This window comes from Peromyscus leucopus, chromosome 13 (genome assembly GCF_004664715.2).
Source record: "Peromyscus leucopus breed LL Stock chromosome 13, UCI_PerLeu_2.1, whole genome shotgun sequence".
Classification (NCBI taxonomy): Eukaryota; Metazoa; Chordata; class Mammalia; order Rodentia; family Cricetidae; genus Peromyscus; species Peromyscus leucopus.
The window spans coordinates 10,799,631-10,826,679 of record NC_051074.1 but is presented as its reverse complement, the minus strand read 5'-3'; the positions used below and the strand labels follow the sequence as shown (position 1 = coordinate 10,826,679).

The following is a 27,049-nucleotide window of genomic DNA, read 5'->3' as shown; positions in this document are numbered from 1 at the left end:
CTTCTCTACACAGCAGCTCTCTCTTCACAAGTGTCTGTTTGTTGAACCAAAGCCAGCCATGAAGTAAATTTAGTAGAAAAACTCCTTGCAGCAATTGACTGTATGCATGAACTTCTAACCTCACTTTTATGATACAAGGCTCAAGGCTCAGGCAACTAACTGTTTATTGTTTAGGTCCTGAATTTCAATGTCACTCTCTATCGGGGAACACTGACCACTCAGAGATATGTGCTTGCTTCACAGACTGCATATCAAGGAACTTGGCTGATAGCCAAGAGTTGCCATGTTACTCACCATTCCTGGTCAGCATGACATCTCTAGCTTGAGAGAAACTGTGTGGATTTCTCATGTGTTACCAGAATGACTCTGTTTCTTATTGTTTATTCAAGAAATGCTACATGACCCTGAAGATTTTACTTCATATACCTGTTCAGAGTTTTTTTTTTCTGAGAGAGAGCTGTGTAGAGATGTGTAGAAGAGAGATGTGTAGCTATGTAGAGGAGAACTGTGTAGAAAAGCTGTGGAGAAGAGAGATGTAGCTGTGTGGGGAGAGATTTTTCAGAAAGAGATTTTTTAAAGATGAAATAAAAGAGAAAGTTATCATCAGAAAGCATTGTGGTGGTATTGTGTTCCCCAAAATATTGTGTACCTTAATAAACTTACCTGGGGTCAGAGAACAGAAAAGCCACTAGTTAGGCAGTGATAGCACACGCCTTTAATCCTAGCATTCCAGAGGTAGAAATCCATCTGGGATCTCTGTGAGTTCAAGGCCACATTGGAAACAGCCAGGCATGGTGACTCACGCCTTTAATCCCAGAAAGCGAGCCTTTAATCCTAGGGAGTGATGGTAGAAAGCAGAAAGGTATATAAGGCATGAGGACTAGAAACTAGAAGCATTTTGGCTGGTTAAGCATTTGACTGGTTAAGCTTTCAGGCTTTGGAGCAGCAGTTCAGCTGAGAACCATTCTGGATGAGGACTCAGAGGCTTCCAACCTGAGGAAACAGGACCAGCTGAGGAACTGGTGAGGTGAGATAGCTGTGGCTTGTTCTGTCCTCTCTGACCTTCCAGTATTCACCCCAATAACTGGCCTCGGGTTTGATTTTATCAATAAGAACTTTTAAGATTCCTGCTACAAAGCATGTGTTTCTTTATTATCCCTCAGATAGAAAAAATCTAGCCCTTGTCACATTTGTGGATTTTTTTAAATACCCTGGGCTTCCAGAGGCTGGCCCCCCAGGCAGCAATATTATGCCACTTTTCAAATACATTGATAGAAACATTAGGTCAGCAAATTAGATCAAAGTGAGGAAATCTCTTCTATAGGCTTAAAAGGCTATCTGATGACACTCTGAGCCTTTGAGTTGGTAAAAGCCAGTGGTCTGTGAAAACATTCCAAAAGGTCTTACCTGTTAGTCACAGGATATTAGATTAGACAGAGATGAGCAATAAGGAAGCTAAAGACGGGCCAAGATAAATTGTGACTAGGCTCTGAAGCCACAACATTCAAACTCTCTAGTCGATGATCCTAATCTGTTCATCAGCTTTGTAGAAGATTCAACAGAGGGTGTAGATACTTTCTTCTTTCTTGTGGAACTTACATTTATACTATTCTGTGGGGGGGGGTTGCTTGTTTGTTTTGATTTTATTTTATTTTATTCTTTGGGGCCCACCACCTAGCTCACAAATAAATAGAGTCTTATTCTTACTTATGAATGCCAAGCCTTAGCTTGGCTTGTTTCTAGCTGGCTTTTCTAACTTAAATTATCCCATTTAACTACATTTTGCCTCTGGGATTTTACATCTCTTTATTCTTTCTTTCCTTCTTACACTTTGGCTGGCTGGGTGGCTGGACCCTGGTGTCCTCCTCTCCTTCTCCTTTTCTCACTCCTCCCTATTTTCTTTCAAGCCTGGATTTCTCCTCCTATTTATTCTTTCAGCCTGCCAGCCCCACCTATCCTTCTCCTGCCTAACTATTGACCTCTCAGCTCTTTATTAGACCAATCAGATGTTTTAGACAGGCAAAGTAACACAGCTTCACAGAATTAAACAAATGAAACATTAAAGAATGCAACACATCTTTGTATCTTAAACTAATAATCCACAACACTGTGCTAAACTTTCTCCCTTGTAAACTCCAGTTCTCCTTCAAACTGGCTCCTCATGAAGTGTTTTTCTTCAGGGACATCAACAGTTCTGCTTTACCTGAGTGGAGCTCCCCAAAGAGTAAGAGAACTCAGAATTCTGCTGGAGGAAACTATGGGCTGTGTCTCCTACTTTGCCATTGCTTACAAAAGGACCATAACACATCCAACAGAAGCCCTGGGAAGGGAACCTGTTGTGGGACAATCTTTTTGTACACTGTGAATATGTGTCTCTGTTTTGCCTTATCTGCCTGGGGTGCCTTCTGGTTGGTTTAATAAAGAGCTGAACAGCCAATAGCTAGGCAGGAGAGAATAGGCAGGACTTCTGGGCAAACATAGGAACTCTGTGTTAGAATCTAGCAGGAGTGGGGAGGGGGTTTTACCAGTGAGATGGAAAGGGAGTCAGACATACAGAATGGAAGAGAGATAAAGAGCTATGTGACAGAATGTAAATTAATAGAAACAGGTTAAGTTATATGAGCTAGTTGGAAACAAGCCTAAGCTAAAGGTCAACCTTTCATAATTAACAATAAATCTCATGTCATTATTTGGGGGCTGGTGGTCAAAAAGAAAGTCTGACAATAGGAGCCATCTTCTCAGGCTTTAGTATTTTATCTGTTTCCCAAGACCAAAGAAAATCACACAAACCCTGCCTGGGAATTAAAATTATTTAGGTAGAGCTTTGTTTTGCCAGGAGGATCTGGCTCAGGCTCTTTTTCACTAGGCAGACAGCCTTTGCCCTGGTTTGTCCCAAAATCCATACAATTGTAAAATACTTTAAGATTAATAGCTGTTTTTGGATTAAAGTAGATTCAATAATCTACCCTTTTTTCCTAACATTCCTATCATATCTCCATTTTTTTCTTTAGAACAAGATCTTTGAATTTAACTCTTTTTTTTCTTTTCTTTTTTTAATTTAACTCTTTTGTTTAACTTTTTTTCCTGACTATGACCATTAACAACTTGTAACCAACCCACTTTAAATGATAACAAATATCCATAACTCATCTTTTGGGAAGGTGGGCGCTGTTTTCTCTAGACTGTTTCCTGTTGTCTGTGGGTGTTAGAATCTTTTGTGGAACCTTGAGAAAATCAAGATAATGATTAAGTCTTGGCTGGGGTAGTCTGTGAGCCTGGATCATCTCAGTGAGTAGCCTTGAAGCTGTTCTGGATACAGAACTCTGAAGAAGCTGTAACAGAGACATTTTGAGATGCTGGATTACCTAGGCCATTCATTTTCATTGGTATCTAGTCCTCTTGTTCTGAAAATAAACTTTTAAAGGTAACATACATATCTGCATTAACACAAGTATGGAATATGTGTTATACACAAGTTAGCCAAAGATGATTTTCTGTTTTATGTTTGAGCAGGTAAAATATACGTCACATGTTTTGCAGTTTTCCTAGGTTTATTTTTTTTATGTCTGTAGCCAGGATTTTCAGAAGATCTTCCTCAATTAAACCTGATCCATATCAACCTGGAATGAATTCACAGCCTCTCATTTCCTGTGGAAATAAAAGCATAACCTCTTCCCCAAAGCAAGACACCTTTTGACTTCCATTTTGAAGTCAAGATATTTTTAAAATATATAGGCTGGTTTAATCTAGCAGTCTTCATAATCCAGTGTCTCTGAGCAGCTATTGATCCTTCATAAGCAGTCAAAAAATTCAAAGACAACACAATAACATACAGGACTCAGGCTCTCTGTGTATTTCCCATCTTTATGTAGCTTATTTTTTATTACTTTATTACTTTTTAAGGACTTTATTTTTTTAAACTATTTTTAAATCTATGACTATATCTCTTTTTTCTTTTCTTTCCCAAGCCTGTGCATATTTTTAAACACATTGTAGCCCATTTAGATGTTCTTTCCATCTGGATCTGTATTTACTGAGCATCTGTATTTTTTTTTTTTTTTATCATATGAGACAAATCTTAAATCGTTATGTCAGACACCAGTACTGCTCAACTTAGTGAATGGTGCTAACAAATGGCAGCTGGCGGCTGGCTCCATCCCACAGGCAGCTGCTGGGTGACGCATCTCTGTACTGCAGCTGGCATGAGAAACACAAGACTAAGAAGCTACATTTGGCTCCATTTTGTGTGTTTAGAACTTTTTTTTAAGCTTTCTCAGGTCTTACGTGGATGTAGGTGCCCCACACTGGAACACCATTTATAGGCAGAGTTTTTCATCATGAACGCTAGTCAGCTCTGTCCCGCCAGTCACTCCCAAATAACCACAATGAGATGTATTTTTAATTATAAATGCTTAACTGATAGCTTAGGCTTCTTACTAACTAGCTCGTAATTTAGCCCATTCCTATTAACTTATGTGCTGCTCTGAGGCTCACTTACCTCATCTACATACTGCCCACGCGGCTTGCTCTGCATCTCATGGCATCTCTCTGTGACGCCCTTCACTCCACCCTTCCTCTTCCCAGTGTTCTCTCTGCCCCCCAAATCCTGCCTAGCTATTGGACAGTCAGTTCTTTATTAGCAATGAGGGCAACACATCTTCAGGGTACAGAGAAGGATTATTCCACAGATTACCCTAGGAGATTATAAAATGAAAAGCAATCTTTCTTCCTGGTTCCTTCCATCCTCCACTTCCTCTTCCATCCTTGCCCTTAAGGGCAACCCAAAACCACTTTTCAAACATATTTTCCTTCCAACTAGCTTGTCAGTGACTTCAGGAAAGCATTCTGAAAAGCAGCAAGAAAGCTTTGTGATTAGAATTTATACACACACACACACACACACACACACACACACATGAGTGTGTGTTGTAGGTTACCAAATGATAGGTTCTTCTAATGAGCTTTGTCCACATTAGTAAATGCTTTGACACTAGCCTTTCATTTCATAGATGAATGACTAATTCATTTGGTTATTTCTCAACAACATAAGACAACCTTCATGATTGCTAGTTGATGTAGAAGGGCCTAGCTCACTGTGGAGGTGCCATCCTTAGGAAGGTGAGTTTGCCCAGGATAAGAAAGGGAAAGCAAAACCAAGCCGCAATGCAGCATTCCTCCATGGTTTGTGCTTCAAGCTCCTGCCTTGGATGTGACATGAAAGCACCAACCAAATAAGCCCTTCCTCCCACAGATTGGTTTGGGTCAGTGTTTAATCAAAGCAGCAGCCACAACAACAACAAAGCCAACTAATACACAAATCTAAAAATGTAAGTTAATTCTTCTTATCCGAATTATACAAAAGATGTCAGTTTCCAAAATTAACAACACTCATGATATTTTATACCATCAAAGGCAGATGTTTCTTGATTAAATGAATATTTAAGGTATCCTATAGCACAATTAGTTGGATTAAAAAAATAATTAAAATATAATTGTATTCTCCTAGTAAAAAGGAAATTAATACTATACTGATTCCTTATAGAGTCTCATTTCATTTTATAATTATTAAAATAATCAATAAGATTTGGTTATGAGCCAGATGGTGGTGGTGCATGCCTTTCCCAGCATTCAGGAGGCAGAGACAGGTGGGTCTCTGTGAGTTCAATGCCAGCCTGGTCTACAGAGCGAGTTTCAGAACAGCCAGGGCTACATGGAGGAAACACTGTCTCAAAAAACAAACAAACAAAAAAGATTATGTCTACAAGGCCTATAAAATTCTGATTTATAGCAGGGCTGATCTCTTTTTCTATCACTGTTCTTAGTAATAACAAAAGTGCACAGGAAAAGACAATCTTGCTAGAATTTTTTTAAAAGAACACTATATTCTCTAATTTCTCCCATGACTTTTTTTTCACTTACTTTCCCGAATTGAAATCTTGTATGATACTAAGTTTTAAAATAAATTCTTATCAAGTCAGTCCACAAATAAGAATTTTGATAACTTAAATACTAAAGATTAATCTTTCGTAAGAATTTAAGTTTAAGCCAGGGTTGGTGGCACATACCTTTTCCCCAGCACCTGGAAGGCAGAGACATGTGGATCTAGATGAGTTTGAGGCCAGTCTGGTCCACACAGTGAGTTCTAGGCCAGCCAGGGATACACAGTGAGACAGTGCCCTTCCCTTAAAGAAAGAAAGAAAGAAAGAAAGAAAGAAAGAAAGAAAGAAAGAAAAGAAAGGAAAGAAGGAAGGAAGGAAGGAAGGAAGGAAGGAAGGAAGGAAGGAAGGAAGGAAGGAAGGAAGGAAGGAAGAAAGAAAGAAAGAAAGAAAGAAAGAAAGAAAGAAAGAAAGAAAAAAAGAAAGAAAGAAAGAAAGAAAGAAAGAAAGAAAGAAAGAAAGAAAGAGAAAGAAAGAAAAGAAAAAAGAATTAGAGGAAGCCACTCCAATGAAGTTATAACTAAATCAAACTGGTCAAAAGAAAAACTAAAATTAAAAGGTATTTTTAATACTCTAAATATAAATGGTTTATAGAGTATAAATAATTGTAAATATATGAGGAAACACATACTCAATCTTGAGTTTTTTCCAAACATAATATTTTTATTAATAATTTGGGAATTTCATACAATGCACCTGATCACACCTGATTCCCAATTATCCCAGGTACATCTTACCACCCTTGAGCACCCCCCCCCAAAAAAAACACCAAGTCCAATTTGTATTTGCCCATATAGTCACTGGAGCATGATCAAACTCCCAGGGTCCAAGCCCTTAAAGAAAACTGGGTCGCCCCCACTGTCTACCGGAACCATCAACTGTGAAGAGCCACCTCTCAGCATCTTTATCACAGTTTTTAAAGGACTCTCTCTTCAATAACTTCTTGTCTGGATTTTGGGGGCGGGTTTGGGGTTGTCACAGAAGTCTTCAAAGTCTCTCATTAATCTAGTTTTAAAATATGTAGAATTTGGTTGTTTAAAATGCCTATTTCCCTTATCTGCTACCTTCGCTCCATTAAGTCAGGCAGTGTTCCTGATTATTTTAATTTAATTTTGTTATGTTATTCTTATTATATTTCACACATTAGGCCAGATAAATAGATTTTTTTTTAAAACCAGAACGGGGTCAAAATAACTAGTAGGTTCTAATGCTATAATCCAGGAGTTCTTGCTTAGTGCCTTAACTGCTATTCCTCTCTCCTGAAGCCTGCCCTCCCGTTTACCACTCAGCTTCCTCTACGTCAGATCCTAGGGGTGGGAGACATCAAAGCTATGTGGTCCCTAGACATGCAAAATGTGATGGTTGGCAAAGAGAGGTAACTTGTGAACAACTTTCTGGAGAGAACCGTATCCAAGGCCGACTAACTGGTTAGAATCTCAATCACGGGGAGATTGGGATACTGCAACTTATCCTGAGCTATCTTCATCCCCTGTAATAATTGGGGTTGCTGCTGCTGTGATGAAACGCTGTGAACCAAAAAGAGTTGGGGAGGAAATGGTTTATCTGGCTTGCACATCCTGAATCGCAGTCCATTCAGGGAAGCCAAGGCAAGAACTCAAAAGGGATGAGAAGCTAGACTAGGAGCCGACTCAGAGGCCATGGAGGAGGGCTGCTTACTGACTTGCTCCCCCTGGCTTGCTCAGCCTGCTTTCTTATAGAATCCAGGGCCTCCAGACCAGGGATGGCACCACCCACCATGGACTGGGACCTCCCCCATTGGTCACTAAATGAGAAAATGCCCTACAGTCTTCCCTACACACTGATCTTATGGAGGCATTTTCTCAGTTGAGGTTCTCTCCTCTCAGATGACTCTAGCTTGTGTCAGGCTGACATAAAACTAGCCAGCACAGGCAGGCCGATTATCCACTTCTTGCCCACCTCTGTATCTGATCTAACATCCTCGGGACTAAGAGGTAAAACCCGTAGGAATGTGCTAAAACAGACCCCTGGCTTCCTCACTACAAAAGCTCAGAATGTCATCAGACATCATCTGAGGCTAGAGCAGGAATTGCCTCACTTTTCTGGAACCTGTCTTCCTAGTACTCCCACGGATGTATTTTTTAAAGTGCCTTCATTTATGACTTTCTTTGTTACGCTACTACGAAAACTTGGTCAAACTGTTATCAGGTAGGAGCAGGGATTCAAGGTAATCTGAATTGGTGTCCTGGGCTATGATCACTCACATTTGGCTCCAAAATAAACTATTTCTTATCCCCTTGAGGTGAGAGCTGTGTTTTTGTGCGAATGGATTAAATATAAAGTGCAGGGCGGTGCCCATTATTGCGTCCTGTGTTTTGGAACAATGATTAGACCTTGGGTAGGGTCTTTAATAAGAAATAAATTATTATTTTGCTTGTCTAGTAACTTAATTTTCAGGTGTAATCTAGGTATGGTTGTAAAAAATAAAGTATGAATGAAATGGGATCCATGTTTATGAAATTTTTATTAAGTCATAGAAACTCATGAGCTATTCCTAAGTACATTAAAATGATCCATTGCTGACTGTAATTCAAGTACTCTTGGCTTCTTCTATTCTAAGTACTGTATGTGTATGTGTGTGTCTGCCAACAAATATATCATATTCTACATAAAGAACATTTTTTTCCTGAGAGAAAGCATGTGTTCAAATAAACAAAATATTTGCATGAATTGCTCACACACGCACATATATTCAATTGTCACATATACATATATGTCATATATACATTCAACTGTTTCTTTTTATATGAAAGAAAGAAACAACTGAATGTTGCTTTCTTCCTGAGTAATTCCTAGAACTTAATGTTTCAGGGTTACGGACATGGCTCAGAGTTAGAGCACTGACCTAGCTCACCTGAGGTCCTGGGATTGATCTCCACAACTGACAAAAAGAAAAAGAATGAAGTCCACCAAGAATGAAAAACTCTAATTGAGGAGCCAGGGGGATGGCTCAGGGGCTAAGAAGAGCACTTCCTACTCTTCCAGAGCCAAGTTTATTAAGAGTGATTTCATCTAAATTCAGAGGTTTGGTTTTGGTTTTGGTTTTGTTTGTTTGGTAGGGTTTTTTGTTTGTCTGTGGTTTTCTGTTTTATTTTGTTTTGAGACAGGATCTTGTTTTGTAGCCCTGCATGTCCTGGCACTCACTATGTAGAACAAACTGGCCTTGAACTCAGAGATCTGCTTGCCTCTGCCTCCCCAATGCTGGGATTAAAGGCCTGTGCCACCACGTCTGGCATTCTTGACTAGCTCTGTTCAGTTTGGGAAAGCCATTCTTCAATTTACACTCTTCTTTTTGGATTGATAAGCTCATTCATTGCACCATCTCTAAACTCACTGACAATTACTTTTCCTAAAGTGCCTCTATGAAATTGCTGTCCAGGGGAGCATGGGCCCTCTTGCACAGAGCTGGGGGTTCTGACACAGAAGAAAAGCCACTCAGGCTCAACAGACATGGCTCAAACTGAGGCTCTAGGCTGAGTATGTATGTGACAGTAGCAACTTTTCCAGGACCCCAGACACCTTGCTTTTCCCTGATATTAAGACTACCTGATGTTAAGACCCCCGAGTAACCAAGTTCATCATCCTGCCAGAACAGGGGACTGGGGGCTTAGTATCTTCCCACAAGAAGAAAAGAGAAGGCACACACACACACACACACACACACACACACACACACACACACACAAAAGATCCCAAAGACTATATACAACATGGTTTCCAAGGCAACTAAAGAGATCTGAGACCTTCTGAGCACCTTTTTCAAATCAGACACTTTCTCCCTCACGATTGCCCCCTGGGAAGCAGCTATAAAGTGAACCCAGCTGTGTTCAGTCCAACCAGCAACTTTCAAATTTCTCAGTCTACACTGTACTTCATAAAGCCAAAGATGGGACGCTGCCTATTCATCCCATCTCCCCTGGGCCCCACTTGGAGCTGTGTGCTCTATATAGGCATGGCTCCTCTGTGACCAGTGCTGAATCCATGAGGCTGGAAAACCCCCAGGAGCTGTTCTGAGTCTCTTCATGGATGGCCAGGCCCACCTGCCTAAGTCCCTGTGCTCCCCAAGGCTGATGTTCACCTGATGGGCTGTTTAGACCGACTCCTTGTGAACAGATAATTAAAGGGTACTAGCATTCTCGCCTGTCCAGGACATGTCTCTACAACGGGCGGGTTCAGCTGTGGTCCAGCTGTGCCTGTTGTCTCAAGTGTAGGGCCCTCCTCCCAGAGCTGGGGGTGGGTGGGTCTCTACACACAGGTTTCACTCTGTTTTTCACTTTGGAAAGGTAGGTTGGCAAAGTCTAGGGCTCACAGGGAAGCCTGGGGAGAAGGGGTCATTTAGCTGAACCTCCACTATTTCAGGAATGGGATGTTCTTGGGAGGCTCGTTGGGAAACTGTAGCGAGTACAAGTGGGCCGTATACTGGAGCTCTGGCATCGCCATCCTCTGACAGATGCGCAGTGTAGTATTGTCCAGATCATGCCTAAGGCTGTAGCCCAGAATTTCAGCATTCCCAGACTGGTAGGGGAGCAGATTCCGGTCTTTTATCTGTGTCTTGTTCTTGGGCTCGGGGTCCTGAAGACACAGGTTGGTGAGCTCACGACGCCTCGCCCGCAGCTGCTCCAGCTCTTCCCTGAGCTGGCGCGGACTCACCTCCGCGTGCAGCTGGGCCCAAAATGTGCGGTTGAAGTGCTGGTAGAGCTGCCAGTCCAGCTCACACCAGTGCTTGGCCCGCTCCTGGCTCTCCGGCGTCAAGCGCGAGACCGTACGCTGGCTGCGCGCATTCAGCTTGAAGGATACCACGTCATCCAGCTGCCAGCGCAGCTGTCTGCGCAGCAGCACCATGGACTCGTCAAAGTGGTCCGCAATGAGCACCAGATGGAACCGGCGCTCCGCCTCTGCGAGGCGCGTGCGCACATAGTCCGCGTCAGCCCTAGCGTTGTTGTCGAAGCCGAAGTCAAACCACATGTTGTTTCTTGCATAGACATTTTTCAGGCCCTTGCTGACGTTGTAGTACCTCCACGGATCTGCCAGGAATTGGTCCAGGCTCTTGACCCTCTGGAAGGCAGGCACATAGTCCTTGTAGTAGATGAAGGCAGACTCCAGCTGGGAAACCGGGTTCCGTAGGACGGAAAAGTAGAAAGTGTCATTGGGCATGACTTTCTGCACCTATTTGGAGAAGGAGCAGGTGGGACATTGAGAGCCCCGCGTTAGATGGACTATGCAGCTGCCCACAGAGCCCCCGCCCACACACACACACACACACACACACACACACACACACACACACACACACACACACACCTGTCCCAGCTCCTTCGTACACCACAGGAGCAAGCGCAAAGGTTCCGGGGCAACAAAAGCTCAGTATGTTCTTCCAGAACCAGAAACGCGGGGATGTGAGAGAGGGTTGGGGGTGCCTTCAAGAGGACAGAGTTGGGGCTACGAGTCTCATGCCGAGAGCAATTACAGGCCTTTGGTGTTAATGGTGAGGAAAAAAGTTAAACAAAGGAAATTAGATTCAAGGTTCTTGTTTGAAGAAAAAAAAAAGAGGATATAGATAAGAGGTATAATATTGAATTTACTCTGAAAAAAAGATACATAAATGATAGAATAAAGGGTATATTCTGAAAAGAAAAAAGAAAGAATATGGATACGATAAGATAAAAAAGGTAGATTATTGAATCTACTTTTAGAAAGCAACTACTAGTTTTAAATATTTTACATTGAATTGGCTTTTTGTATATTGTATACAAATTTTGTATATTGATACAAATTTGAGATTGTACATATATTTCTAGTCTTGTTCAAGGTATTGTGCCTATACAGTTCATTTAACAATGTAGTGCAAATTGCTAGTCCTTGAAAGTTTTTATTCCCAACTAATTAGTATATAAAGAAATGAAAGTTAGTAGTCATTACAACCAAACTTGTAGTCATATTAGGTATGTTTTCAAGGTCAAGCAGATATGTTTTAGATAGACAGGTCATCTTCAAACACGTCAGAGATCAACAGAATATGGCATTTAAGATGTTTTAATAACATAGATTTTTTTTCTTGACTATGAGACATGTCTGCTCCTGGTAGCACCAATCTACTTCAGAGAAGATGGTGGGCATTGAAGAAACTCCATATGGAGTTTACTTTCCTTGTGGCAAAAGTTAGCCACTGGGCAAGAAAGTGCCCTCACATGGACTGCTGATAGAATGCTGTCCAAAATAGAGAAGCAGGACACAAAAGAAAGGACTGCCAATCCTTGCCAAGACAAGGTAGGAAGGCTCTTTAGAAAATCCTGCTTCACAGATGAGTCTCTCAGATATGCTAAGCCTGTGAGCCAAAGATGGATGCCCCGACATTGCAGAGAAACCTCGGGTGACTGTCCAGGCAGCTGGCTGTTTCTGTCATAACTCACATTTTTTGGAAGTCACTTGTTTGCACTTCCTGTTTAACTAGGGAATATTATTCCTTCTCAGGTCTTTGAGGGAGTTGAAGATTAGATAGTTATAGTTTTCTTTGTTAACAATTTCAGAAAAGAAACTCACTAAAGAGGTGTAAAGTGTATAAGTTTGAAAGACATCAAAAGATAGTTTTGGTAAAGCAAATAAGGATAGAAGGTAAATTAGATACAACCCTTTGGATTCACAAAGATAGAATAGATAATGGAATATTTTCTCTGAATTTGTCAAATGCAAATGGACTAGACATTGTTGATGTATTTATTGCCTGCATATATTGTATATATAGTACTTAAGTACTTATTGTATATAGTTTTTCCTATATTAGTTATAACTTTTTTTATTTTAGACAAAAAAAAGGGAAAATGTGATATTTTATTTGTGCACCCCAATAATCAGAGGATTATTGGGGATCAGAGGAAAAAGCCAGCCACTATATTAAACATAGAGGTCAGGCAGTTGTAGCACACACCTTTAATCCTAGCATTCAGGAGGCAGAGATTCATCCAGATCTCTGTGAGTTCAATGCCACACTGAGTACAGAGCCAGGCTGGTGGCACATGCCTTTAAGCCCAGCACTAGTTAACCATAGAAGTCTGGAGGTCCGGACAGACAGACAGGAAGTGATAGAGGTTGGCGGAAAGAGGAAGTGATGGAGCTGGGCAGAGAGAGGAAGTAAGATGGCAGGGCACAGAAAGGTGTATAGGCCTGAGTATACAAGAAGTAGCTCTCTATGGAGGCTGAGGAGCTGGTAAGGTGAGGTTGGCTGTGGCTTGTTCTATTCCTCTGATCTCTCAGTTCTCACCCTAATATCTGGCTCCAGGATTTTTATTAATAAGATCATTTAGCAATTCATCTTACACACTGGCGACTTGAAGAGAGCGGCCTGGCAGGGTCTACAGGCAGGCCTCTCCAACACTACAACTTCAAACCACTCCTCCCCTGAATCTACACCCCACCCCAGCCTCACCCACCCCACCCCACCCCACGGCACCCCTGTAAGCAGCATATTTACAAACAACCATAACACCAAGCAAGGCAACCTCCAGCCCACCCATTTCCCCACCTCCATCTTTCACACCTCAGGAAAGTTGAACCTCAGGTGGTTGCACATGATGTTGAAGTGATGATGATTCAGGTGGCTGTCCTGCTCCATGCCCTCCACATACCGAGTCACAAAAAGCCAGGGGTAACCCAGATGGAAGCTAGAGCCCTTGGGCAGCGCTACAGACAGGTTGTGAGATTCTGAAAAGCGGTAGAGGAGATTGAGTATTGTACTGCTGGCTGTCTTATGCGTCTTGAGGAACATGATGTTGGTGACGGGTGGTTCCTGGGCCTCGTCCCTGAGCAGACTAGGAGAGACAGTGCAGGCAGCCATCAATAAAGGGGCCACACACCCCCAACAGCATCCCCCAAGTCGCACCCCTCCACACGGGGTCCCTATGCCATCTCCTCTCACTATCTGCCGGTGCCTTGCCCCCACACCAGCTCCACCACCCTGCAATCTTGCGATCCAGGGGGATTTTCTGTGACAGATATGATTTTTTTCCCCTTGCAGCAAGATGTCAACAGCTGGGCTGGGGAGATGGCTCAGAGGTTAAGAGCACTGGCTGCTGATCCAGAGGACCTGGGTTCAATTCCCAGTAACCACATGGTGGCCTCACAACCATCTGTAGTAAGATCTGGTGCCCTCTTCTGGCCTGCAGGCATACATGCAGGCAGAACACTGTATACATAATAAAATAAATAAATCTTAAAAAAAAAAAAAAAAGATGTCAACAGCTGCACTTTCTGTTCTCATGCAAGCCATAGACTCAACCCCAGACCCCCAAGCATCCCCCTAGCCCCCAAAACCTGCTCTCTGTCTCCCAGGTGTGGCAGTGGCCCAGTGACTTCAAAATGCTAGGATGCATTCAGATGGCCTGGGTCACAGGGCATCTTTTCTTTTTCTTTCTTTCTTCCTTTCTTCCTTTCTTTCTTTCTTTCTTTCTTTCTTTCTTTCTTTCTTTCTTTCCTTCTTTCTTTCTTTCTTTCTTTCTTCCTTCCTTTTTTTTAAATATGCATTGGTGTTTGGTTTCCGTGTACGTCTGTGTGAAGGAGTCAGATCCACTGGCCCTTGAGTTACAGACAGTTGTGAGCTGCTATGTGGGTGCTGGGATTTGAACCCTGGTCCTCTGGAAGAGCAGTCAGTGCTCTTTAAGCCATCTCTCCAGCCTGCACCTTTGTGTTAATGTAGGCCAATAAGATTGACAAGGATGATGAGGGGCAGGATCCAGTGGACCTCGGGACAGTGTGTTTTCTCAGAGGACCCTCCCCATCATACAAATCTAACCAGAGGATGCATGAATGACAGGAAAATAAGACCCTCCCAGAACCCTGGGGAATCCTTGGCCTGGGAGGCAATTGGTTGTACAGTGGACATAGATGTAAACTCTCTGGATGATGTAGATCTGGCAGGCAGCAGAGAGCATGCTTTGGGGCCTAGTGACAAAGGAATTGAATCCTGACCTCATCACCCAGAAGCCATGCTGGAAGCCAGGCCATTTCTGTAGGCCAGAAGGTAGCCTTCCCAAGGCTCCTCCTACAAACCCAGCCCTGCTCAGTCCTCTTCCCAGTCCAGGCTGGCCAGGCCAGGCCTGCTCCCCAGAGCTTCCTCAGAAGCCTTCCCAGTGGGCTTGTCATTGCAGGAGACAGGCCCAGGCCAAGCATAGCTCACCACTTTCTCCCAGAGAGGGCATTGACACTCAGTGGGGAAGTGAGTGCTGGTGTTCTTAGGCAGGGTGGGGTCTCGGCACTGCTCTTGGGGTCACAGGGGGACGAGAACCGCATCCCAGTGCACGTGGCACCTGCACAGGACTTACGGTGTGAGCAGTCTGAAGTCCACATGCAGGAAGCCAAGCATCAGGAACACAACCAGCACCAGCAACAGGAGTAACACCTGGAAGAACCTGTGGGCAGTACCAGCTTAGTGCCACTTGGATACACAGCCCCACCCACGGCTCAACCAGGAGCCCTGTAACAACCTGCAAGCCCGGAGCAGGGTACACAGGCCTGCTCATCTCAGAACCTGGAGCACTTGCAGCTGGGACCTTACAGCCCCTGAGCTGCAAAGGGGAGGTTGGAGGGTAGATGCGTGGACTGAGCCCCATGCTAAGGCCCCAGCCCCCCGATAAGGACAGCAGTTTGAGATGGGCACTGGAAAGTGATAGTTAAGAACACTATTACGAACACTAATTGGAATTAGTGTCCTGATCAGACAGGTACAGAGTTTGCTTCCTCTCTTCACCCAACCCTATCCTGTGAGGACAAAGAGAGTTGCTGTCTTCAAGCCCAGGAGAGATCCTTCCCCAGGAACACCCGCGCACGCGCGCGCGCACACACACACACACACACACACACACACTTCCTCTCACAGTCTCTAGCTTCCAAAGCACCAAAAGGACTGCTCTTGCTTAGGCCTCCCCGTGTGGGAGGGGCTACATCAGGGAGCTGACTGGCAAGTGGACATCTCGGGACAGGGAGGGAGCAGGCTGGCAAATCCACCTGCGGAAGCAGAAGAGGAAGTGGAGGATTTGCTGTCTGCTTCAAGCCGAGCCACAGTGAAATGCTAGTGCCAGAGCTGCCTGCAGGGCAGACCTCTGCTGGGTCCTAATTCACAGGCCGTGTCAACCCAGGACACAGAGCCACCACGTGAGGCACAGCCACTCTGGCCCAGGACACCCCTGCAGTTAGAGTATTAGAAAACCATCCAGATCTTCCAGGCCTTCTCCATACATAAAGCTGGGGCTCCATATATGGCAGAAACCCTCTTGAGGCTACACCTACATGTCTAACTCATTGACTACAGCCATTAACTGAGCGTCTTCCAGTCATATTTGTCTCCTGTCTTCCACACCCACAGTGTGGCTCCCAAAGACACAAGCTATGATAGATGTGGGCATCCCATAATGACATTATCTACTGGACCTGTACCGAACAGCACAAAAAAAAAACCCTTGGGACCCCAGTGTGGCGCCACTACCCACTGCCACCTCACTGTGCCATTCAAAGTTTTACCCTAGCCAGGATGGGACATGTCACCTCTGTGTGTCAGCCATGTCCCAGTGTCCTCCAACACTCCCAGGAAGTCTGTACAGACAAAGAGCTCGGGAGCTCCCCTGGGGAGGTGCCTCGGTGCCTCTACGGGATGCAGGAACCGAACAGACATCACAGCTGCAGAGGTGTGACCAACGTGGTCAGATAGCCTCAGCTTCAGGGCCCTCTCTCTCCCGGATGAGCAGTGTTGACACAGAGGCAGGCGGAGAACAGGAAGCAGCCGTGAGGTTGTTGAGTCTCCACCGAAGACTCCTCACTGAGTTAGAGGGCGTAAGTCTGCCCAAGACCAACCTAGGCACCACCTCAAGTCAACAGCTTCCTGTGTCATTGTGCTTAGCACTCCCTGGAGAGGTGGCTTCATGGGGCCTGACAGTTTCCAGCCTTATGTGGTTGGAGTGTGACCTCCACCTGACAAGGACAGGGAGGAGCACAGCCAGATGACAGTTCACCTTCTGCTCTTCCCTGGCCACTGCTTTCTTCTTCCGCACAGAAATCCTTCCTTAAACACGTGGCCTTTTACTGACTTCCTCTCAGATTCATAAAATTACAGCACCCACTAACCATCTGTCTTATGGTTTGCCAGGAATTGCCAGGTTTACGGAGACAGCACAAGGTCCGGGCTCCCAAATCACAAGCTGAAGAGGGCACCAAGTCCACCACCTGTCCCTGCTTCAGCACAGCCCACAACCCTCCACACACCCTCCATGCGTGAGCTGGGGGCTAGGAGGCCATAGTCCAAGATCCAGAACCTGGCCCAGTCCTCTGCATGAGGACAAACAGGAACCTAGATTTTTAAAATAAATCTTGATTCTTATGTGCAAAAAGTGAAAGAAATTCTTTCCTTCTTTCTCAGATAATTGACAAACTTTCAACTGTGAGCAGAGCGGTGGTGGCACACAGCTTTACTCCTAGCACTCAGGAGGCAGAGGCAGGCAGATCTCTGAGTTCAAGGCCAGCCTGGTCTACAGAGCGAGATCCAGGACAGCCAGGATTGTGACACAGAGAAACCTTGTCTTGAAATCCACCCCCAAAAGAACATGGATATGAGGGGGCACATTTCCCATGACTCCCAAGCATTCCACCCCAAAACAGTCCCAGGCCTTTGTCTATTCTAACCTTAGATGGAGGACATAACCTAAGGTCTTTGCCTAGAACCTGGTCCCTCAGGTGTCCTCTCAAGCCCTCCAAGTCCACTTCTTCCACACCTTGAGTGTCTCAACCAGCTCTTAGAATCAAGAGGTTTCCACCAAGATGAGAACATGGCAATGGGGACCACGAAACCCACCCCTCCTCTGGCCCGCTGGAAATGGTCACAGATGCCAGTACAAAGGGGTCTTGTCATCCAGTTGCCTCAACTACCAAAGAATGTACAGAGTCCATCTGGACATCAGAGGTGTCACTTTATCTGCTGCTGAATCACCCAAGTCAAGCTTGGGTAATTTTAATAAGTAGGTTAGATGGGACAGAGGAGGGAGGCAGGTGAGGCATTTGCTTCCTGGAGAAGACAGTCCCCAGAATGTTCCAGTTCCCTTCTCCAGGGGAATGTTCCAGTTCTCTTTCCCAGTGTGGCTGTCAGACTCTGGTGAGCTACCAGGATAAATAATACTTTACGGGGAATGACTCCAGACCTAATTGTTAAGTCTTTTTACCCAAGCACCTGGTCCTGCCACCCCACCCCACTTTGCCTTTACTGGAGAAGCTGTGAAAGACTGAGGCCATATCCTCCCATAGATCCCAACATAATTTAGAGAGAACAGTAGTCATGGCATCTGCCTGCAGAGCCCAGTGGACTAGCCCCTGCTGGTGGCCAAATACTGTGCAACCAAACTCCCAGAAGCAGCAAAGGGTTCGTGATCCTGGGAGTATGAGAAAACTTACACAGTTCTTCCAATCTGGCCCACCGAGATGCTCTGGTGGGAAACCCTGCACAGTCTGAGATACCTAGGCAGACAGGCAAGAAGCAAAGCCACTTGTAAGAGTGTGTGCACCTGGCTGGGGGGTGGTGGCGCACACCTTTAATCCCAGCACTCAGGAGGCAGAGGCAGGTGGATCTCTGTGAGTTCGAGGCCAGCCTGGTCTACAGAGCGAGATCCAGGACAGGCTACAAAGCTACACAGAGGAAACCTGTCTCAAAAAAAAAAAAAAAAAAAGTGTGCACCACACACCTTCCCAGATGCCCAGACCCCTGCTTTTCCCAACTGTGACACCTCTACTCTACCTTCAATCTATGAAAAACAAACTGTCAGCCCCAGGGGACCCTGCCATACTAGTCAATGGATAACCTGACCTATACCCACCAGTATAGGACAACCTAGGACAACCTGGAGACCCAGAGCATGTATCACACTGGCCAGTGATCCAGAAGGATGGGCATCCCTCGACTAGTGAGTTTCATGTGCCACACACTAACATCTTCTAAAAGGTAGGCAGGTAGATCCGTGGGCAGTAGTTAACAGTCTCTGAAAATCCTCTTTCTGTAATTTTTGCAATGGGTGGTTGCTCCACAAATGACATGGGAACTCCCTCCAAGGATTGTCGTTTCTATCACAATGGGTCCCATACCACCCTCTCCTCCATGTCTCCCCTACCTCCCAGACCTGGCTGCGCCCTGGAGGAGGGGTCATTTAGCTCTCAGCCAGCCAGCTCCTACGGACACGGGTCCACAATACGTCAGGTGACCTCCACAAACAAAACCATAGAACATCTCCTTGGGAACTAGCCATTGAGCTCCAGGGGCTGTGTGAATCGCAAGCCAAGCTTTTCTATGATTCCTGGAAAGGACACTCTCCAACCTGTTGAGCTGCCTGCAGGCTGTGCAGTGAGCTCCAGGTTCCCAGCTTTGTGAGCTGCCACCCATGCTGGGGTGGGCTTTGGTGACAGAGTTGTCTTTGGGTCACTTCTGCTCCTGGAAGTAAACTCTCACCCATATCCCTGTAATAAATTCCTGTAACCCCTATAAAACTCATTGGTCACCAAGTTGAACTTTGGTGGTGTCCATACTTTGGTCTGGCATAGGCTCCATATCTAGAATGAGTAAACATGTATATTGTGTCTCCCCAGGAGAAGTTAGTCACCCAATGGGCATCTGCCACCACACTCAGCCTCACTTCCCATCCCACCCTCACGTGGCCACATGTGGCAAATGGTAGCCAATCTCCCTTACTCCGCCCACTCCTCTGCAAAGGCAGCCCCCAGACTGGGATCCAATAGCCGATCTTGAGTGACAGCTGACCCCAAGGACACACAGACTCCATGGTCACATCAACCCCCCCATGGAGATACATACCAATCACAAGGTCACACAGGCCACCCTGGGCAGCTCTGTCCCTGAAGGGACTTCCCCTGGACTCAACACTCTAGGAGGACAGGTTTTCAAGGCTTTCCACCATCAGACTAGGGTCCCAGGAGGCAACAGGAATCTGGAATGCCCCTCAGCTAAACGTTACCCTGATATTGCAGAAGTTTGTGCCGCACCCCACAGTAACTAGGAAGCCTATTCTTTACAATATGCCAGCAATATCCACGTAAAGGAGGGTTACAAGATTCCGAGCAGAGGACAACCTTCTCCCTATGACTGTGAACTAGGGTAACACTGTCAGAGGCTCACAGCCCAGACAGTCTTACAAAACGGGGACCCAGCCATGGGGCAGGACAGAAGTCACTGAACCAAGCCAGTAAGTCTCTGACCCCAGTGCCTCCCCACCAAAATCTCCAGCCCAAATAATACAGGTAGGTTCAATACCTCTGGGCTTGGGGTACAGCTTTCTCATGCATGGGCTTCCCAAACTACAAAATGTTCTCCTGTGTCAAGTGAAAATGGACCTGGGTATATAATTCTATGGTTGACTGCTTGCTTCAACCACAAGTTGCCGGGAAATTAAAAGGCTGAAACAAAATCTAAAAGATTGATTTCAAGGAAGTCTCAGCACTGATTTCCCCAAACCTAAGCCAAGTTCCTTTTAAAGACAAAAAGCCATCAATATATTTTGCCAGCTTCTTGAACTACTCTAGAAGGAAAGCAGTTTACCCCCCTATGCTGACCACCCACAACAATACCATCTTACCTTTGTGTGCTTCCCAGGATGGACAGCATCCTGGCTCAGAGCCTCCAACAGAGACGGGCAGGGAAGCAGCGGTCGAGAGTTCCGACTGCCTTGTGTATGAGACAGCCCGATCTCAGCATGCCAGGTAGGGCATGGCTACCGTGAAAACTGAACTTCAATCCCTAAGAAGCTCACCTACTGGCTCAGGTGTGGTGTCCCATGCCCCACCCTCTACCCCCCACCAGACTTCCCCTAAGCTCAGAAAGGAAAGCTGGCCCTCACTAGGCCTCCTCCTCCTGCATCACTAGGCGGGGCCCTGGCAGCTGGGATGTCTGACCCAGGAGGATTTTCTTGTTCAGGCTCACATTTTCTCCTTCCTCCCCACCTTCCATGTTAGTCCTCCCAGAATGGTCTTGGAGGGAGGTGACCCAGGGATGATGGACCTATGAGGGTGTCTAGACACATGTTCCCTAATTTTTGTGAGTAGTAGATATTTGGGAATGGGCCAATAGTTCTGCAGACGGGTGATCAAATGCCAGAAATATTTTCTTCTTCAAAGCTCTCTTTATACTGAGAGAAGAAAAACATTTTTTTAAATCTTGGGGTAAAGAGGAACCTTTGAAAGAGGACAGGAAATACAGTTTAAAAAAAAAAAAAAACTTTTAATCTCAGCACTCACTCAAGAGGCAGAGGCAGTTCCTGCATGGTGGCTTTTAATCCCAGCACTTGGGAGACAGAGACAAGCAGATCTATGTGAGTTCAAGGCCAGCCTAGTCCCCATATGAAGTTTCAGATCAGCCAAGACTACATAGAGAGAAAAAAAAAAAGGGGGGGGGGTTGGGGCACAGAGGCAGGTAGATCTCTGTCAGTTCCAGGTCAGTCAGGGTTACACACACAGTAAGACCATATCTCAGAATTACTTACTAACTTAATTAATTAAAATTCTCATAAATGCTTAGTATATTAAACACTTAAAAGGTTAAGTCCAAGCCAGGTAGTGGTGACACATGCCTTTGACATCCTTTGATCCCAGCACTCAGGAGGCAGAGGCAGGCAGATCTCTGTGAGTTCAAGGCCAGCCTGGTCTACAGAGGGAGATCCAGGCCAGGGATACACAGAAAAAGCCTGTGGGGGGGGGGTAAGTCCATCAAGACAACATCTTATACAAACTGATAGGGTGGTGAGAGCTGCCCCACAGAGACACAGTAATCCATGGTAGTGGCTCTGACAGTGTCCTTCATGGCTAGCTCTGATTCCTGACCTTGAGAAAGCCTTGAACACTGTCCTCCTTGTGTGCCTTTAGAGAGCAGAACACTGGGCACCTTGCCCCCTTGCTTTGGCCGGTGACACACAGGGATTACTGTATGCCAGGGTAGGATGGGTGCTCAGAGGACAGTACCTTGCGGCCTCTTACCACCCAGAGGGCAAGAAGGACATAAGGCTCCAGAGATGCTGTCTTAGTTACTGTTCCATTGCTGTGAAGAGACACCATGACGAAGGCAACTTGTAAAGGAAGCAGTTAACTGGGGGCTGGCTCACACTTTCAGAGGGTTGGTCCACGATCATCATGGTGGGGAGCATGGCGGCAGGCAACTAGACACTGTGCTGGGGCAGTGAGATTACATCTGATCCACAAGATGGAGGCAGAGAAAGGAGAGGGAAGGAGGGAGGGACGGAGGGACAGAGGGACGGAGAAAGGGAGAGAGTGAGGGAGGGAGAAACTGGGCCTGGTATTGGCTTTTGAACTTCAAAGTCTACCCTGAGTGGCACACCACCTCCAACAAGGCTACAGCTCCTTATCTTTACCAAGTACTTCCACCAACTGAGGACCATGCATTCCAATACAAGAGCTTATGGGTTTATTCCCATTCAAAGTGCCACATAAGCTGGAATAGATTCATAGAGATCAGAGACTCTGAGTGAGGCAGCTGTTAGCCCTTTCCACTTAGGGTCTTGCCCTCAGCATAGCAGCTCCTGTTCAGCTCACCAATGTATCCAATTGCTACTAATAGCTAGAGGCCCCCAAAAATCTTGAAGAAACAGTGGCTAGGGGCATCTTGGCTGAGAAACTGAAATATAGGTGTGGTGGGGGCTCATATATCTGAATGCTTCATCATTAGGGAGTAGTTGCTACTTGACAGGGATTAGGAGGGAGGAAGTATGTCATAGGGGAGGGCTTTGGGGCTTCTAATGCTCACGCCAGGCCCAGTGTCTCTCTCTCTTCCTGCTGCCTGCCGATCTGATGTAGAACTCTCAGCTACCTCTTCAGCATCATGTCTGCCTGCAGGCTGCTCTGCTTCCCACTGTAACAGGAATGGACTAAACCTCGGGTGTTATAAGGCAGCCCCAATTAATATTTTCCTTTAAAAGAGTTGCTGCAGTCATGGTGTCTCGAGACACAGCAAGACTGGCGAAGACAATAGGTAAGGAAGAGATGTCACCACCAAGGAGGGCAAGAAGTGGGCTGGCTAAGATGGATCCCAAGACCACGCAGAGCATCACCTTGGTGGTGGAGACACACTTGCAGCAGGAGCAAGATGAATCTCAGACCATTCCCAACTAGAATGGATATTAAATAAGTAGTCATATTGACAATCTGGAGAAAAACATCACTGGCTTCCTGACACAGGCTGGGGTAGAATTGGAAGGCAGAACCAAGACACTTGACACACAGAAGTGAAGGCTGCAGCTGACTTACACTGAAACCCGGAACGTCATTCTTCCAAGCCAAGAGAGAGCCAAATGGCTTCATTCATTTAACTACTAGGTGCACATAGTAGTTGTGTACTTATTGTAGCTAACTATAGCAGTTATTTACTGGATTTTTTTTTCAGAGACAGGGTTTCTCTATGGAGCCCTGGCTGTCCTAGAACTCTTTCTCTCTGTAGACCAGGCTGGCCTCGAACTCACAGACCTGTCTGTCTCTGCCTCCCGAGTGCTGGGGTTAAAGGCCTGTGCTACCACCACCCCAGCAACAGTAGCACCCAAACAGGGACTTGAAAGTACATATGTTTTGGCAAAGCATGCATTCTTATCACAGTTTATACGGTTAGTTAATAACGTCAGTGTATCTCTGTCCCCTCCCAGTTTTATCTCCTAATTATTTAATACTAAAACTTAGGTGGTTCCTGAAAAAAGCAAACAAACAGGAGGAGCCATCATTACCACAGTCCCTTTAACAACCTTTCCCACTGGGGAAGGGCTAGGCCAGCACTCATCCCAGAAATTAAAGTGCAGGAGTCTGCCAGTTAGCTCTCCAAGCGAACAGTGAGTGAATCTACAGATAAGTGGTACTGGCTCTACCAGGCTGTTCTCTGCCCTGCACCTCACCTCCCCCACATTCCACTCTGCAAATGGTAAGGGTTGCTCCACCTTATGACAGGCCCTCACAGATCCTCCTGCCAGGGCTACACAGGTTCAACCAGAGACATAATGGACCAGAGTGGATCTCATGCGCCTCTAAAACATCTCAGGTACTTTAGCTGCTCCACAATGGCAGACAGTGGCCCAGAAGGCAGCAAGTTGCCCAGGACACATGGAGTCAGGTCCCCAAATTAGCACATTTCTTCCAGGCTGAGGTCCCAGTAACCTGGATTCTCAGTGACTTACAGGGCCTGAGCAGGGAGACAAGACCATCTGCCTTCATGCCACTGAGAACAGACAGGACTTTGTGATATAGTGTGGACCAGTGGCCCCTAGACACAGGCTCCTTCAGAATGAGGATCTGGAGAGGGTGGCCAGCCACACAGAAGGGGCAGTCTCCTGTGACCAAGGGGCTCTATCTAGAGCCTGCCTGAGACAGAATCTGTGCCCTCTAGTCCCTCCCTAAGGTCTCAAAGGCTCAGGAATATGGCAGTCTAGAGCACCAAAAACTAGTGTGTCTAGTGGAGCATGACTCTACCCAGAAGACACAGGAGTTCCCAACTGGTCTTGCTGGCCCATCAGATGCAATGTATGGGGATAGTTTTATCTATCTAGGGTTCTGCCTTTGCACACTCCAGCTGTGCTAATGTGCTAGGCACAAAGTCTGTGCCCAGTGGGAAGGGGCCCCTCTCAGCCAGACCCACAGCTAGGAAGGAGTGTCCCCCAAGGCTGGTCAAGCCTACTGGCTTTCCTCTCCGGTTGGTGCTATCTGACCAGCTGGCATCAAACCCAGCCCTGCCTCGGGCAGAAGTGACCAGAGAACAAAGGCTCAGTTCTTGACGTCTGGGTTACAGATCCCAGGCCAGGGTTGGAGGACAAGGAGACTACCTGCCAAACAGACGACAATGGCAGCCATGGGCCAGGTCAGTGGGGCCTGAAGCAGGAAGTTCTCCAGTCCAGGCTTCAGTGAGAACCAATAGGAGGATCCATCTGGCTGCCGCTGGGTTTCCACTTGAGTCAGAGGCAAATCTTCCCACCCAAGCTAAATGGATGTTACACATTCCATGTGTTACCTTCAATGTGTCACGCCACTCTGTACCCCATCTCTCCCACCTTCCCAAAAGACCCCATAACCAAAACCGTAGCTCTGGCAACTACACTGTCTGTAAACTAAGGAGGTGTCTGTCTGGCAGTCACACATTCTATAGATAAAGAGGAATCCAGCTTCCAAGGCCACTGTCCCAAGAACACCTGTTTATTTACCTACTGGATGAGGGTCAACAGGGAAAGTCTACTGCAGTCCTGTAGCTAAGAGTAAGACAGGATCCAGGGAGACCAACGGAGGGCTGGCCCATATGCTCCAGGGCAGAACAGGCCACCCAGGACAGGTCACATTCAGGCCTCCTCCAAGCCTCAGCCAAGTCTTGGAGTCCCTCCTGATCTACTACCCTGCCTGACAAATGCTGTCTTAGGAACCTTACAGATAGTCTTGTACCTGTCGGGTAATAGCCTCTGGCCATGAGGAATTGAGGCTTATTGTTCTGGGCATTAGCCCCTAGCCATAAAGATATAGCCCCAGCCTGACAATTCCACTCCACCTGCAGGAACAATATGCCCAGGTATTGAAAACAAAGCACCCCATTTCCAGCCTCTTTCTCTCTTTCTCCCTCCCTCCTCCTCCCTCCCTCACCCTCCCTTGTGTTTGTGAGTGTATGTCCCACCCCCTCTAAGCATGCCCAGCCTTCATCCCATGGAAAGGTTGGGGCCCCTCACTGTCCCGATAAAGCAGCCTGGTGAGATCCAGTTTGTCTGCTTCTCCGCCTCCTTTTCCTCACTGTGCTCTTCTCCTCAGGACATTGGCTCTAGAGGCGGCAGAAAGGTGTCCACGAGTGTAAGGCCATAGGCACCCTATGCCTCTTTAAGCTCTGAGTCTTTGCAGGACGTGGTCCAGTCTGTCCTTAGACCTGGGGCAGGAATGTGCGGAAATGTCAAGAAGCACTTTCCAGGGGCAGACCCTGGCCCTAATCCGTGATAAAGGGCCATGCTGAGGAAAAATAGTTACCTCAGGCTACTTACAGGTTTTGAAGAGAAAAATGACACCAGGCTGAGAGGTGGGATACTCCACCAGGAACGACCCCACCAGGGCACAGGTTTGTGACTCCAGAGCCATCGCCTACTCCAGTTATGCTTGCTCTGTGCTCCCACTGACCCGCTAGGGCGATGGGTTCTCTTCTGACGCCTATGGGTCACCTACCAAGCCAGGCTTTGGGATTCTAGATGGTCAGCAGTGAGAGCTTGTAACCACAATACCCAGAACAAGAGCAGGTTTTTGACATCCCACATGTCCGGGGGCTGGGGCTGGTTCTGGGCGACCACCACTGGATAGGTGTGCTGGGCCCAGTGAGCACAACCCCCTCCGGTGAGGGCTCCACGCCCACAGCCATACAAGGCCCTGGATCCTGACCATCTTCATGTGGCAGCTGTCCTTCTTCTTCTGTGAAGCACACTGCCCTGGAGGACCACATAGCCCCTTATAGCCCTGGGCAGGGCCTGCCCGTGCCCCAGCCATCTTTCCTAGGGCTGAGACCGCCAGGCCAGGCTCTCTGAGCAGCTGCTGGCCCGGGCCGTGCTCCTCCCACCGTCCGGCTTAGGTAACGAGGTCTCATATTCCAACACTTTAGATGTCTGGAGGTGGAATCCTAAACTTCTAATCCAAACACAATAGCCCCTCCCAGTTTGCACACTAGAGACTTCCTGTCTGCAGTGGAATGGGAGTGGTCAGCCTCTGGGGTCATCTGCTCTTGCTTTTTAAGTCAGGATCTCCCTACGCAGCCTTGGCTGGCTTGGGACTCTCCAATTCAGAGATAGGCCTGCCTCTGTCCCCTGAATGCTGGATTTACAAGCAAGCATTGCCACACCCAACCCTCTGCCACAGGGGAATTGTCATCTTCTGATGATAAGTTTATTCTTCTTCCTGTGTTGAGGCGTGAGACTACAGGTATTAGGGGGAATGGCTGGGTCAGAGGCCTGAGGTCTCTCCAGGAATCTCACTGACATGCACCTGACCAAGGACACCAGGCCAGCAAACCATGATGGGTTGGGGTGTGCCTCCTATGTATC

At 46.4% G+C, this 27,049-nt stretch overlaps 1 protein-coding gene across 1 annotated transcript; it reads right to left on the bottom strand.

Moving 5' to 3' along the window:
• Positions 1-9,163: 9,163 nt before the first annotated feature.
• Positions 9,164-26,099, bottom strand: Gal3st2 (galactose-3-O-sulfotransferase 2). Its single transcript, XM_037210477.1, has 4 exons — positions 26,006-26,099; positions 15,290-15,392; positions 13,510-13,771; positions 9,164-11,141 (listed from the first exon to the last, which is right to left on the bottom strand). Exons 1-4 carry the CDS (start codon positions 26,097-26,099, stop codon positions 10,326-10,328), a joined length of 1,275 nt encoding a protein of 424 aa, XP_037066372.1. The 3' UTR covers positions 9,164-10,325.
• Positions 26,100-27,049: the final 950 nt, after the last annotated feature.

Excerpts from the sequence above, each read along its gene's own strand:
- Gal3st2 (XM_037210477.1), bottom strand. The coding sequence starts at position 26,099 with ATGGCTCTGGAGTCACAAACCTGTGCCCTGGTGGGGTCGTTCCTGGTG. Across the intron at positions 13,772-15,289 it reads GACTTCAGACTGCTCACACC|GGACGAGGCCCAGGAACCAC; the intron begins GTAAGTCCTGTG and ends TAGTCTGCTCAG. Across the intron at positions 11,142-13,509 it reads TGAGGTTCAACTTTCCTGAG|GTGCAGAAAGTCATGCCCAA; the intron begins GTGTGAAAGATG and ends TTCTCCAAATAG.